General features: G+C 36.6%; 2 protein-coding genes across 2 annotated transcripts; one reads left to right on the plus strand and one right to left on the minus strand.

Annotated features, from left to right (window-relative positions):
* Window positions 1-8164: 8164 nt before the first annotated feature.
* LOC121466462 (olfactory receptor 1038) lies at window positions 8165-9124 on the plus strand. Its single transcript, XM_041680191.1, has one exon. It carries the CDS (start codon window positions 8165-8167, stop codon window positions 9122-9124), a length of 960 nt encoding a protein of 319 aa, XP_041536125.1.
* Window positions 9125-12681: 3557 nt separating this feature from the next.
* Window positions 12682-15138, minus strand: LOC121466340 (olfactory receptor 5AL1-like). Its single transcript, XM_041680004.1, has 3 exons — window positions 15134-15138; window positions 13590-14557; window positions 12682-12728 (listed from the first exon to the last, which is right to left on the minus strand). The coding sequence occupies exons 1-3, from the start codon at window positions 15136-15138 to the stop codon at window positions 12682-12684; spliced, it is 1020 nt and encodes a 339-aa protein (XP_041535938.1).
* Between the last annotated feature and the right edge of the window lie 916 nt (window positions 15139-16054).

Here is a 16054-nt window from a genome sequence, read left to right on the forward strand (position 1 = left end):
TGGATACATTTTTGACCCATACATACTACATACATTTATACATGGAAGTTGAATTGTTTGATGTGGATCTTTTTCTTTCTCAAAGTCTTAGCCAAAGCAACTTTATTTTTCAACTAGGATCATCATGTGCTTACTCACAAATATAGTAAAACAGTCCAATTTCTCATTCTCTTGCCGCCTTTTAAAACAGTGGATATATTTTATGTGTACGAGTGTTTTGCCTGAATATATTTATGTGTACCGAGTATGTGTCTGGTACCTATAGAGGTCAGAACAAAACTTTGGATCACCTGGAACTGGTGGTTTGAACTGCCATGTGGGTATTAGAAATTGAACTTGGGTCCTCTAAAAGAGCAACAAGTGCTTTTAAACACTGAGACATCTCTCCAGCTCCTTTGCTCATTTCTTATAGGTCCATATATACAGACCAGAATTTTTATTTCTTTAACTTGGAATTTTATTCATCTTATGTCAATGTCCCCATTTAAAATTTTTTGGATTATGATATAGCTTTACATTAAGTTAGGTCTCTTACTTATAAATTTTACAAAACATTTTGTAAAACAATTTCTGGTAATATCATTCTCATGAAGCCCTTTATTGCTTTTTTATTATAGGAGTTAGATAAAATGTGTGTGACTTCTAAGGCTCCATGAGTTCTTGGCCTCTTTGACTCTGTTTCCCCTCCTTGTCACTCATTGGTTGAGGTTGGACTTTGTGCCTTTGCTCACATTATGCCGCGAAGTTCTTTTTATTTTTCTTTGGCCACATAATTTTATTGTTTTATTTTTAAATTACATTTCTTTAGGTTTTGAGAATTTCACACATGCTATTGTACTTATATCATTTCCATCTCTCCATTTGCCCATTCTTACTTCCCCTGTGTCATGATACTGTTTTTATTTGTTCTTGTTAAACACATACACACATATCCCAATGTCCTTTAACTGATCAATGGATAATGAGAGTGTGATATTTATACAAGTGGAATTCTATTCAATGTCATAGAAAAATGAAACCATGAAAACTGAAGATAAATTCATGAGATTGAAAATATTATATTGAAGGGTGTCTCAGACACAGAAAGACAAGTACTATATGTTCTCTCTTCCTTTTGGATCCTAGCTCTGAATCTGCCACTTTGAGTATGCAACCTGAAATGTTTTATAATGTCTATTCAAATCCAGGCCTTTAATTTAACACCTAGAGAAATAATTTACCTTGTTTAGTCGGTCTTTCTTTTACTTGGTTCCTAACAGGAAAAACAAACAAACAAAAAACCCAGTAGGACAGGAGATACACTTCAGTGTAAAACTATTGTAAATACGTAGAAGGTCATGGGTTCACACTCAGGCCAATGAAGAAAAGTTGACCAATATTTTTCAGTGCAGTGGAATCTTAAATACAGACATACAGTAGGTAATTTAGCTGCAGATCATGGGGCCTGGCTTTAACAGTGGTTTGTATATTCAGTAAAACTCCATTATATAAATTAATTTTTCAATTGCCAGCAGCTATCATTTGGAGAAAGCTTCCAAGCTAGGGGCGAGGATTGTACCTACTTTGCACTGGGACCTCATCAGGCCCAGATCTGTGCAGAACCTATGCATGCTATCTTAGTCTCCGTGAATTTAGATATGGTGTGGGAGGTCCCTCTGTCTGTGTGTTGCTTTTCTTGGATAATGAGTAAAGAAACTGCCTTGGCGTATTAATAGGGCAGAACTTAGGTAGGTGGGGAAGACAAAACTGAATGCTGGGAGCAAGAAAGGAAGAGTCAGGAGGACGCCATAGAGTTTCTTCCTTCAGAGATAGACTGCTGAAACTTTGCTGGTAGGCCCGACCTTGTGGCAATACACAAATTAGTAGAAATGAGTTAAATTAAGATGTAAGAGTTAGCCAATAAGAAGCTAGAGCTAATGGGCCAAGCAGAAATTTAATTAATACAGTTTCTGTGTGATTATTTTGGTTCTGGGTGGCCGGGATGAACAAGCAGCCTTCCTCCAACACATATATGCATTGGTCCAGTTGTATTTAGAATACCTTGTTTACATGGTTCTCTGAACTGTGAGGTGAGGGATTTGATGGAGACATCCAATATAGTAGCAAGTATTCTAAGGTCTCTAGCTCTGTGTACAGTTTCTAGGTGTGGTTCTCTGTATTTGTTCTTATCTGCTTCAGGAGGAAACTCTAATGGTAGCTGAGTGAGACCTAATCTATGAGTATGGCAGAATTCTGTTAAGAGTCATTTTCTTGCTATGTTCCTTGATCAGAACAGTGTATTTTGTTTTCATGTAGGTCCCTGGACTATCTACTATTAGTTCCTTGGACAGTCAAACAGTGCCAGGGATGGGTTTGATCTCATGGACTGCACTTTAAATCCTTTCAGATATTGATGGATCATTCCCACCAGCTTTGTTCCTCTATTGCACTAGGGCACCTTTGTTGAGGAATATTCCTTTACAATGTGCGAAGATGTGTCATTGTGATTGGCTTAATAAAGAGCTGAATGGCCAATACCTAGGCAGGAAGAGGTTAGTGGGACTTCTGGTGACAGAGAGGACTCAGGAGAAGAAGAAAGTTGAGTTACCAACCAGATGCTGAATAAGCAGGATTTGCAAAACAGAGATGAAGTAACAAGCACATGGAAGAACACAGATCAAAAAGTATGGGTAAATTTAAGTTATAAGAGCTAGTTAGAAACATTTCTTTATTGATTCTCTGACATTGGTGCTTCCTGTTTTTAAGAATCCTCCTTCTATTTAGGTTTATACCACATTTTAAGTTGAGTTGTTTTCTTGATGTGCAGGATTTTTTTGTTCTTTTTCTTTATATAGCTTAGATATTAGCCCTATATTCAATACACAGGTAGTAAAAATCTTTTCCCATTCTGTAGGCTGCCACTTTGAATGACTGTGTGCTTTGTCATTCATGAGCTTTTCAGTTTCATATAGTCTCTTATTATTTATGGATCATAGTGTCTGTGCTATGGCTGTTCTATTCAGAAAGTCCCCTTACTGTGCTAGTAAGTTCAAGACTATTCCCCACTCTCTCTTCTTTCAGAATTTAGTGTGTCTGACTGTACATTGAAGTTTTTAATAATTTTTAATTGAGTTTCATGCAGGGTAAAAAGTATGACTATATTTGTATTTTTCTACATGCATCTATTCATTTTGAACAACACCATTTGTTGAAGAGACCCTATCCTTTTCCATTGTTTATTCCTGACCTCTTTATCAAAAATCAGGTGCCCATAGGTGTGTGAATTTATGGACAGTTCTTCACACACACACACACACACACACACACACACACATTGGAGGAAGAAAGACAACCATACAAATTAATTTTGAGGAACATTCAAAGATAGACAATGTTCATTTTCATTAAAGATAATAGAATAATCATAAAAATGTTTAATAATTTTTCTGTTCACCATGCTAGAGGTTGAATGTGATATAAATTGTTTATTTATTTATTACCAGGTTTATGTTCTTATTTATAGCACTACTACTGTCTTATTGGCATTTGAAAGAGTGGGATTTGAAAGAGATTCACAAAAAATTAATTATATTTTACTAAATCTTTTACCTATGTTGACTCATTCAGTCTTCTCAAAAATGCCATAAGAAAAGTAACATCTTTCCTTAATTTTAAAATTGTGGAAATATGGGTTTTGTCAAAAAATCTATAATCATTGATTTTCATTTTACAGAGCTAAATTTCATAATGACAGTGAGCAAAACACTGCAATTTCTTATGGTTCTCCCCCACCCTCCGTGGTGCAGCTCACATTTGCTCTAAAGGAAATATTTAATTGGAATGTTGCAAGAGTGCCCCCCTCAGGATTCTCGTTAAGAGATATCTTGAAAATCCACGACGTAATTTGCACAGCTTGTCTTCCACTAAGGAAAACACAGAAGGAAATGTAATAACTTCAGTGTACCTCAGGAGAGGCTGAGATCTAAAGGGACCTAGGAAATAATAAATCACCAAGACAACTTCAGAATGAGCTCACTGGAAGCATTGCTTATTGCTAAGAAGGTAAGTCAGGTGGAGTTTGGGTGCCAATGTAACAGCCAATCTGACAGTACACACCAGTCTCGCATTAGGAAACTTCCTTGTTGGTGAGCCATGGTATTCAATGAAGTCAAATTCTGTTCTGCGTTTCCTGTCTTCACAGCTTTCCTACGATGTGCATTTTACCTAAATCACTACCATTTAAAACAAAAAGATACAATATTTTATATTCTAGCTGTTGTGGTGGGGAGACAGCAAAGAGGGAGTGGGGCTTCCCACCATGGTTTTACGGCAGTCTATATGATATGTGTATGTCTGGTTTATGTGCGGAGCTGGTTAGAGTTGAGGAAAGGTCAGAGGTGGAACTCCTGTGCTACAGTGTGAGTGTAGTTTGTAGCTCAGTTGCTAATCTCTGGTGAGGAAAAAGGTGCAATGAGCATTGAAAGACGCTAGTGTGAAGAAACCTGGAGAATGCTTAAAAGGAACTTAAAAGAGCCCCAGGTGTTCCTCTAACACTAAGCAGCAAATACATCGGGAAGTATCTGCCTGAGTCATTTACTTCCTCCTTTTTAAAAAAAAAATTAGCAAATGACTTTTCTCTGGAAAGCATTACTGCTATGTCAGATTCCAAAATTTGTAAAAGACCAAAGAATCAACATCATTGAGCATTTAGTTTAAAGGGAAATTTAATTTCCCCGACAAATATATTTCAGAAGAGAAATGGGCAAAACAGAAATTGTAGAGATAAGATCAGAAGATGACAAATTAAAGGGAGATATGAATACTGGAAAATGAGTTATGGTTGTTTACGTATTTGTTGTGCATGGTGAACTAATTATAAAAAATAAGCATTTTCCCCTCAACTAACACAGTTTAGTAAACACAAATTTTCTGTTAATAATTTCTGCCAAACAGGTAATTTTTATGTGTTATACATGTGCATATACATATAGAGAGGAAAACAGAGAGAGAAAGAGAATTTCTAGAGTTAAAACTGTCTTCCTATAAAATGGTTAAAATAACCTGACTTTTCAATTTGATGGTTAAAGCCAAAATTAATTTGTATTTGAAATTTGTCCTATTAATGAAATATATATCATATTTCTGATAACTCTGATTAAAAGAAATAACAAATGTTTAGGTTTTGGAAACCAAAATGTTTATAGACCTTGGGATCTTGCAGATTGCTCAGCAGCTAAAAGTGTCACTGAACTTGATGATCTGAGTTCAATCCCTGGGACTCACATGGTAGAAGAGAACAGATTCTTGATATTTGTTCTTTTATCTCTGAGATCATGTGTTTCATGGGACATAAACCTGGACACACATACATGTCCATGAACAGATAGATAGATAGATAGATAGATAGATAGATAGATAGATAGATGGATGGATAGATAGATAGATAGATAGATAGAGGATACATGATAGATACATAACCTGTGAAATGCTTATGTACATTGGAGCAAAAACTTAGTTTGCAGATAGGCATGGAGGAACACACATGCATCCTGAACCAACAGGAGGTTGAGGCATGTGATTCATGAATTTGTTGTAACTTGAGCTGCAAAACAAGTGTGAGGCCAAAGATACATTAAAAATAGGTTGTAGATAAATTAGGGGTGAATGAGAAAGCTGTCTTTTGTGTGTGAAAGCAGAGAAAGGTTGGTTTTACAAGAAGACAACAAATGAGAACCACAGATACTGATACATTCTCTTGTGAAGTTTCCAGAAAAAACTGAGACAAAGGAAGCAATTTGCTTTCTGAAAATTGTTCGTATAGTTATAAAACTTATCAAATCTTTGGCTTGAACTCTATTTGCCTGGTAGAGACGTAAGTAATCTCAACATGTCATAGACAACACCAAAAGATAGAAGTAAAGTAACTAAAAATATGGCCGAGCCCTGCTTGTCAATCCAGCTAGTGAGAGTGTTCTACAGGCTATGGTTCAGAATCATGACTCACTGTACTTTATAAAATGTTCTGGGGATATTAAAGATGGCGATCTCTGAATGCTGCTCTTAAGACCAAGGGTTTCTGTTAGATTGTGTTGAGCTGTTAAAAAGAAAATAGGTAACTCTGCTGGGTAGGGGCATCTGTGGGAAAAGCTTGCTGAAAAAAGTTGCAATGAAGCATGAAACGTGACTCATTTTTGCATAAAAGCTGTAGTAAAATGTTCCAATGGCTTATGCGGATTTCCTTTAAAAACTGACAGATATGTGGACTGTGAGAAACAGCAATGGTGCAGGACAAACTAAGAGATGAGCTGGAAGCAACAAATGAACTATTTTTTTTTAAAGAAGTAAGAATTAATTTATATAATCTAGAGTTGTAAATTAAACATTACATAAAATCATGGATTTATGTGTTAGTTGTGTTCTGTTTTCTCAAAATTAAAACTGACAGAGCAAACTATTAAAGTCTGTGCAGCACAGAGGTGACTAGAAGCAGGGACTATACTGCACTGTACCCTCTATGTGAACACTATTGTCTCCTGCTTTCTTTTTCTTTTCAAATGTAAATCAGGGTCAATAGACAACCTCCAACCCAGCAAAAAAACGAGAAACTCAGATGACTTCATCTACTTGAATAAATTCATGTTAAGTGCTAAAGTAGGTTATAAGATAGAAATAGTATTTAATTACAACAGAAAAAGTAAACAAATCCAGTCAATTAAAATTGACACATTGTGGTGTTTAAAATGAGAATATTCTTTATTGGCTCACACATTTTAATACTTGGTCCATAGTTGGTGGAATTGTTTGGAAAAGATTAAGAAGTGTGGCCTTAAGGGAGGTAATGTGTCACTGGGGGTGGGCTTTTAGTTTTCAATAGCTCAAGCCATTCATACTTAACTTTCTGTTTTATGTTGTGGATAAGATGTAAACTCTCAGCTAATGCTACTCCTATGCCTGCTTGACTGCTGCAAAGTTCCTCTGGAACTATGAGCCCCAAATTAAATTTTTATGTTACCTTGGTCCTGTTGCTTTATTACAGCATAGAACAGAAACTAAGACAACATAAAAGAATTGGAGTTATCTCTCAGGGTTTTCTTTCTTGTTATTATTCTCAGCTTACATCAAAAATGCTCTCTAAACTGTACAGATTGTCATGGGCTATTTACAATGGAATGTTTACTTAAAACACATTAGATGTTCAACCAAGTCAAATGTTGTAGTTATGTTTAACTATTTCAGTACACTAGCACGCATTTATGGAGAAAGACACACAATAATGCATATGTAATTCAGAATAGCTAATTTCATGAACTATCTGAAATATATTTCTTTTTGGGTGATATGCTAAATATACGTTGAATTATAAATTTGAATAAAATTGTATGTTTTACATTTCTATGTAAAAATCATGTCATCATAATAATTCTTTTTGGGATGTTGAGCAATTATGACTCACTGAAAGCCATAGCCACTATAATACCAAGTGTATGGTGGGTTGTCCATATGTGCAACACTAATTTGAATCGGCAATTATGAAAAAAGGAGACATGAATTTATGATAGATATGTGTTGAGAGAGAGTGTAGGTGGTACATATATGACTGAGATATACTCTCTCTATATATGAAATTTTTGAAGAGTACAATTTTATAATATGCAATGTTTGCAAATTTCTGATGAAATTTTTCTTAGTTTCTATAGAATAAAATATGTACTCTCCAAATGAAGGAGGAAAAAATAAAATGAATACCTATGTAATATATACAATTATATTGACATATTATATGCAAAATTCTCTTGGTATATCTTCTATATGTTTTATCAGGAAAGTATAGAATTAAAATTAGAGACTATAAATATAATTCTACTTGCATATTATGTATTTTTGTTGTGTTCCTTTGAAATGTTTAAAAACAAATTGACAACAATTTTATGGTCAGTTTCCCCACATATTTTATAACATTATCCATTATTTTTAAAAATAAAAAGCAAAGAAACTCTTTAGGAGGTAGTTCTGTATGGAATGACTCCTGTCCTTCAAATTATAAGGAAGAACAGTCATTACAGTATGTGTTTGCTGCCAGGGTGACATTTTACAAAGCAGGAACACACAGGCATCCTTTCTCCCAGGACTGACTGGGGCACTAAGAAATTGTGTTTTTATTCTTCCACACTATCTTCCAGAATCAATGGCTGAAGTCAACATCTCCTATGTCACCGTGTTCATCCTCAAGGGGATCACAGACAGGCCAGAGCTTCAAGCCCCATGTTTTGTGATGTTTTTGACAATCTATCTGGTCACGGTCCTAGGCAACCTCGGGTTGATTGTTGTAATCAGGATTGATTCTAGACTCCACACACCCATGTACTTCTTCCTCAGTCACCTGGCCTTTGTTGACCTCTGTTATTCCTCCGCCATCACACCGAAGATGATGGTGAACTTTGTGGTGGAGCGGAACACCATCCCCTTCCATGCTTGTGCTACACAGCTGGGCTGTTTCCTTACCTTCATGATCACGGAGTGCTTTCTTCTGGCCTCTATGGCTTATGATCGCTACGTTGCCATCTGCAGCCCACTGCATTATTCCACACTGATGTCTAAGAGAGTATGCATTCAGTTAGTGGCAGTTCCTTATGTGTACAGCTTCCTAGTTGCCCTTTTCCATACAATCATCACCTTTCGCTTGACCTACTGTGGGCCTAATGTAATCAACCACTTCTACTGTGATGATCTCCCGCTCTTAGCTCTGTCCTGCTCAGACACTCACCTGAAAGAAATTCTCATCTTTGCTTTTGCGGGCTTTGATATGATCTGCTCTTCTTCCATAGTTCTCACCTCCTACCTCTTTATCATTGCTGCCATCCTGAGAATCCGCTCTAACCAGGGGCGACGCAAGGCCATTTCCACTTGCGGCTCCCACATGGTGGCTGTTACTATTTTCTATGGCACGCTCATCTTCATGTATCTACAGCCCAAATCAAACCACTCCCTGGACACAGACAAAATGGCTTCAGTGTTTTACACAGTAGTTATCCCCATGTTGAACCCCCTCATCTATAGCCTAAGAAATAAAGAGGTGAAAGAAGCCTCTAAGAAAGCTTTATATAAAGGATATGAAACCTTAAAAATATTAAAGTTAAGAAAATAATGGCAGCATGCTCTATTATATATGAGTAAAAAAATAAATCAAACTTTCAATTGTAATTCTTTCCCATGCAATTTAAAATGTCTTTGTTGCTTCAACAGACTTAGACATTTTCTGTGATGATCCAACTAGATCATGGGAAATAAATATAATATATCCATTTTCCTGATAGATGGGGTGGACCATAAGTATAATCCCAAAACTTAAGAGACAAATGCAAGAAGAACATAATTTTGAAACCAGCCCAGTCAGCATAGTGAGACCAAGAATCAATCCAACCAACCACCACCAACAAAAAATGACACTGCCCCAGTTAAAAAAGTCTGGGCAGACAAGCAAAGTCACATGCACATGTTCAAATTATGCTCTACCCAGTGAACACAGGTGTGTGTTACAAGTAGAGGAGGTGTGCACTAGTTTAAGGCCAGGATTCTGAACAAGACTGTGAATCCATTCCTGATATTGCAAAAACCCTGCTTTTGATTTCCCAAAATAACACACAGATGGTCTTTCAAAAATGTTTGGACCATGTTCACTAGGAGTCAATGTGTTGCTACGTGTCAGTTGTCTGAATGTTGTCACATAAGGGTTTAATTCATGGGAATTTGGAGAGTTTCCATTTCTTGTGAAGAACAAAACCCGTTTGAGTTTCCCGGAACTAGCCCAATATCAATCAAGTGATGATATTTATTACCATCAAATAAATCTATGAGGTATGTTGTGTTTATTTACAATCTGTCTAACTTGATAAATTGCCTTGTGAATATCATACAGTAAAGTTCAGTCTGTATGAGCTATGGTTTTGGTAAAGCTGTAGTTGTAAAAATTGAAAGGTATTGGATTACTTAGGTTAGATCGACACTAGGTTTGTAAATGCAAACAAGGGCATTTCCTTTTCTGACACAGGTTTGCCTGTAGCCCATGCTGATTATGATCATTACATAACTGAGGATGACACTGAGTTTCTGATCCTACTCCCACTACCTCTTGAATGCTGGAATAATAGTCATGCTAACACCTGAACCATCAAAAGTACAGAGTGGCAAAAAAAACAGGGATTTCAAAGTGTGGGATCTCATAACACCTCATTCATCATGGTTGGTCAGGTTAGCCTGACTGTGGAATGAGGAAATCAAGAAAGGACAGACACACATGCACACATATTGGAAAAGCTGAGATTGTGTTGACTGTGCTCAATCTGTTGGAGTGGTAACAAACATGCAGTGACCAGAAACCTTAGCACTTATGTGCAATGGAGCCGAGGGCTTAGCTAGTATTGGTAAGAGATTTCTGCACTGGAGTGGCCTCAGAGGGCATTCATTTGTGAGGAGGAAGGAGCTGTGGTTGTTAATTTCTGCAAACTCTGGCAACATCTGCATACGAACCAGAGGAAGGCTGTCCCAATCTCCTATGGGTCTCAGGATTTGGTGCTTGTTAATCCCTTCAATCAGGATTTTTTGTACTCCTTACATATTCACTCAAAGGTCCCTCTCCTCCTTATACCTCATTGTAAGAATCTGAAGTAACAGCTAAAAAGAACCTGCCTTTTGATATGAAAAAAAAAACCACACTGGTAGCTAATGAAAGCTAAAGAAGACAATGGTCTGCCCTCTGTGTGGTGACTATTTGTTTAATTTTCTTTCCAATGGGAAATGAACAGTGTAGGAGGAAGCCACTTGTGTGTTCCCAGACACCCAGCCCCAAATTAATCACACAGAAACTGTATTGATTATATCACTGCTTGGCCCATTAGCTCTAGCTTCTTACTGGCTAATTCTTATATCTTTATTTAACCCATTTCTATTAATCTTTTTATCAACACATGGCTGTGGCTTACCGGGTTGCCAGCCCAGCGTCTGTCTCCAGCAGCTTCATGGCTTCCCTGAGTCCGCCTATTTCTCCCAGTATACAGATTAGCCTTTCCCACCTAGTTATGTTCTGCCCTTGCCAAAAGACTCACAATGGGTCTTCCAGAAACAGGCTCTTGCATTTACTTCTGAAGATATCCAAATCTAGTTTAAGAGGGATCCATATGACACCATATTCTGAGGACAATGTTTTAGATGATTGAGGGTGCCTGCACTTCGTCTTCAGCTGTGCATACAGATCTGAGGAATTAGTAGAAATAGGATCAATGTTAGGCATCATTGCTTTGTATTGTGTCTGTGTCCTTTCCCCTAAACTTTTAATTGGATTTCTGCTCAATTCTTCAGAGATTTTAATCATTTAAAACAGGAAGAAAAACGTCAATTTATACTAAACCTACCTTGTCCTTCTCCTACCATTAAAATAAGAATAAGAAATTTTTGAAATGTGGATGAACATTGTAATCACTAATTTATCAACCACTACTACTGCCAGTGTCCTGATGTAGACCACAGGAACAGTGTCAAAGCCCAGCCACGTACTTCATTGGTCAGCTTTTCCTTTCCATTTTATTTAGTTCAGATACAGCACCCTTGCCTGCAGCCATCTTCCTCAGGTATCCAGATCTGAGATAATGATCCAACATTCTCACACTGACCAAGTTGATCAAATGTGCGCATCTCTGGCCCCCACTACCTGTGCTATTCTCAGTATCACCTAGGCAGTTTACCTAGGAGGTCTCTAGGCAGAATTGTCTTCTCTATAACATCATACTAAAAATAAACTTTATTTCAACTTCATAACATTTGTCTCTGGTTACACTGTGTCTGTTAGAAATCCCTCCCACTCCCTGATATTGGCCTTCCAGTTAAAATTATGGAAACATTTATATAAACATAGTGGGAAAAACATTATAGCTATTTAAAAATTAATATTCACAATTTTTCAAAATTTCATTCAATTCTTGGTTCTTCCAGCTGTGAGATGTATGTGTATTAGTGAACTATACAAACTATCTTGTATGTATGTACACTTTAAAAACCACCTGAATTGGCTATGGAAAAAATTAACTGAAGCACCTCTGTAACATGAACGAGTCTGGCTTGTTGGGGTTTTTTGTCCTGCCAGGTTCCCACAGCTGTTTAGCCCACACCACAACTTACATAAAATGATTTCTCTAGAAGTGACACAGGAAAGAATTCAGTAAGTGTGGTAAGGTATTTTACAATGAAAAGCTGGAAACTAAGGATATCATTTTTTTTATTAATCAAATCTTTGCAAAAGATAACATCTTTTTTCATGATGATGGATAGTTTATGTAGTTCATGTAAGGGAACTTCAAACACTCTTTGAAAGTATGTTCATTCATGTACACATGCAAAGACATTTCAAATTCATTAAATATTTAAAAGAATTAAGTGAGGTAATTCCACAATCTTTATTTGATAACACCGTGTGTGTGTGTGTGTGTGTGTGTGTGTGTTTGGGTGCAGTGTATGTGAATGTATGTATATTTGTGGAAGTAGAGGTAAACAATGGGTATTATCCTCTATCTCTCTTCACCTTATATATTGAAGTTGTTTCTCTCACTGAATTCAGAGTGCCCTAGCTGGCTTCTCAGGCTGGGCAGAAAGCCTGTTTCTGCTCTCTGGGAGCTAGAGTTGAACAGATGCATTGGCATGCTGATTTTTTTTTTAATGTGAAAGCTGAGGATTTGAACTAAGAATCTTACTCTTGGTTAGTAAGTACGTTATCCTCTGACATGTATCTATTTCTCCATTCCCTTAGCATTTAACTTAACCTGTACTTCAATGTTTTCATTTTGTTTACTTTAAAGGGATAAATACCATTTCCAAATATTTCATAAATAGTTATTGCACAACAACCTGAGGCTGTTAATAAATCCTTGATATATTACATGGTAATTAAAAAAAAAAGAGCCAGAAATATTTTAAAAACTCTTACTACTTCTAGATTATTTACGTATTAACTTGAAGTATAAGATGAAAAATATTGATTGATTACAATGTAAGCTGAAATGTTCAACATTATTCAGACTTCAAAAAAGACTCTAGTTCCATATACTATATTAATTGACAGAAGATATATACATAAATATGCATATATATATATGTCTACTTACAATTAATGATTAAGATGTTCATTAAGATTAAGACCAATTTTGACAGGTAGAAATGTGTGTAGCTCACTAATAAAGCTCTACTACATAATGTGCAAGGTTCTGAATTTTACCATGGATGATAGACACATCCACACATATGTATACACACATGAACACATACACACATATCACGTACAAAACACAAAGATACAGACACACACACATGTATATATACACATACACATATAAATACGCACATACACACATGCATACCCACACATGCATATATGGCATACACACATGCATACATACATACATACATACATACATGCACCTGTGCCATTCCAGTGGTTCATAGAAGTCAGTATGTATGGTGGATCTCTTTTACTCAACATTGTCAAGTCAACTAAGGCAAAATTAAATGTCTTCTGGATATTCTCCAGTGTTTCTCGGATTAATGGGTGGGCAAAGACAATTTATCAGTAATTCTCTTCAAGGCACTTTTGACTTCCTGATTCCTCAAGCTGTAGATCAGTGGGTTTAACATAGGAATAACTACCACATAAAACACAGAAGCAAATTTATCTGTGTTCAGAGAGTGACTTGACTTGGGCTGCAGGTACATAAAAATGATTGTCCCGTAAAATATGGTGATCGAGGTCAGGTGGGACGCACACGTAGAAAAAGCTTTCTTTCTTCCATCAGCAGAACGAATCCTCAGGATGGCAAAGACAATGAAGACATAAGAAATGACCACAATCACCAGAGAGCAAAGGGTGTTGAATCCAGCAATGACTAGCAACATCAGCTCCTTGACATGAGTGTCAGAACAGGCCAGAGCAACCAAGGGAACATCATCACAGTAGAAGTGGTTGATCACATTGGAGCCACAGAAAGACAAGTGGAAGGTAGCCACTGCCTGTGCAAGCCCAACGGTGAATCCATAGATGTAGGTGCTGATGATCATCTGGAGACAGAGCTTCCTTGGCATGAGGACTGCATAGAGGAGAGGATTCCAGATGGCCACGTACCGATCATAGGCCATGATTGACAGCAAGTACATCTCACAAACAACAAACGTGATGAAACAGCACACCTGGGTGGCACATGCATAGAAGGTTATACTTCTGACTTCTCGAAGAAAATTTACAAATGCGTTTGGGGTAACTGAGGATGTATAACAGAAATCAACGAAAGCCAAGTGGCTAAGGAAGAAGTACATGGGGGTGTGAAGCTGAGGACTGACTTGGATTAATGCAATCAGTCCTAGATTTCCGATGACACTAACTAAGTAGATTAAGAGAAATACAGCAAACAGGATGACTTGAAGGTCTGGGTCATCCGTCAGTCCCACCAGGATGAACTCAGACACCGCAGAACTGTTGCCTTCAGCCCTAGACTGTATAAATTTTCCTGTGAAAGGCACCTTCAAGCCTGTCTTCCTTTGGCTATAATCACATAGAAACCAATAGTTAATTCTGATTCACTGATCTTACATTGAACACATTTTGAGGGATATCTTTACATTGAGTTAGCTTTTACAGAAAATCATTTCTCCAGTTTATAAATTCCAAGTGTAAATCTATAGGGATTTTTTATAGCTAGAAAGATGGTCTATCATATTAAAAATATCTGCAGAAGTCTCCACATAATTGTAACTATAGGAACTGAAACCTTTTTTTTTTAAAGTGTTCTGTCACATCCTTGCTAATTTCTGAACTCTAATTAACCATGCCAATTCTCACATTCCTTAGTATTTTCACTGGTATTCGGTGAATCGTTTCTACTTTGAATGTGATATTAACAATCTCCTATATATTTTTAATCTCAGGATTGAAGTTTGGATTTTCCTTTAAAATTGCTTCCTTTCAGACTAGTTCTTTGCCTAGATTACTCTTTACATTTATCAGATTTTGCAGTAGGCTAAAATATTGTTTTTTTGAGAATGGAATTATTATTCCACATCAATTATTTTATAATGTATAGATTCTTTATATCTAACTCTTGTTTGAGTTTTCACTTACCTCATTCTAGGTCACTTATGCTTCCATAAATCTATCATTTGTAGCCACACATAAGTGTTCTTGTTTAAAAAGAGCTCTTGATAACTTCACCTTAGCAACCTCATCACCACTCAGTCTGACCTTCCTGTGTCCACAGCTCCTTCTTAAAATGTGTTATCTGAAAGATAATCAAATGATAAATGTTCAAAATTAAAATATTAATTTATGAATACTTGGCATTTCATTTTTTACTTCAGTTACAATAGTGTATTTTTATTCTTTTGTGCATATTCATACTTTGAACCCCATTATTAACTTTTAGCTAGTTGCTTCTGTGTTTACTCTACACAGTTTAAGTACATGAATAATTACTGCAAGTACTCTTTCCAGTATCTAAATCTGTCTTGTTTTCATTTCTTGAAGAGTTTCAGATTCAGATGTTTGTCAGATATTTGCACTATGGTGTAACGGCTTGAGTGCTGAGACAGAGGATGCTGCCTGACAAGATTCCAGAGAAATTTTGCCAAAGAGATTCAGTTTTAGGTATGCTAATTTTTGCTTTCACTTCTAGGATCAGTTTGAATAAGGGGAGTTATCTGCTTATATAACGTCTGGGGAAATATATTCAGGTTCCCAAGAGAAAATGTTGAAGACAGGGATTGCAGCCTGAAAGGAGAGTCACAGTAGAAAGAGGACTTTTTGTGCACCAAGGGCTGTGGTACCAGGTTAGACTTGGGGAAATTTCTTGCTTAGTTCTGGAAACAAGATGTCACAAGTGTATTCATTGCCCTAACATGTGCCTATTCAGAGGAATTAGGAATAATGATGGGAAAAGAATGAGATACCAGGATTTTCTTTTTTGGGAGTGAATGAAAAGAATAAGCCCAAACTATAAAACTCAAGAACAGAAATGTGGTATAAAGCACTAGTAAAATGTACATT

The sequence above is a fragment of the Microtus oregoni genome, unplaced genomic scaffold (genome assembly GCF_018167655.1).
Source record: "Microtus oregoni isolate MIOR12 unplaced genomic scaffold, Mior012 000033F_ref0000390, whole genome shotgun sequence".
In the NCBI taxonomy this organism is placed as follows: domain Eukaryota; kingdom Metazoa; phylum Chordata; class Mammalia; order Rodentia; family Cricetidae; genus Microtus; species Microtus oregoni.

Bases quoted from the DNA above. Each gene is read 5' to 3' on its own strand.
- LOC121466340 (XM_041680004.1), bottom strand. The intron at 12,729-13,589 runs ATAAATTGTCTT...TAACGTACTTAC, and splicing joins TGCCTTGAAGAGAATTACTG to TAACCAAGAGTAAGATTCTT.
- LOC121466462 (XM_041680191.1), top strand. From the start codon at position 8,165: ATGGCTGAAGTCAACATCTCCTATGTCACCGTGTTCATCCTCAAGGGG.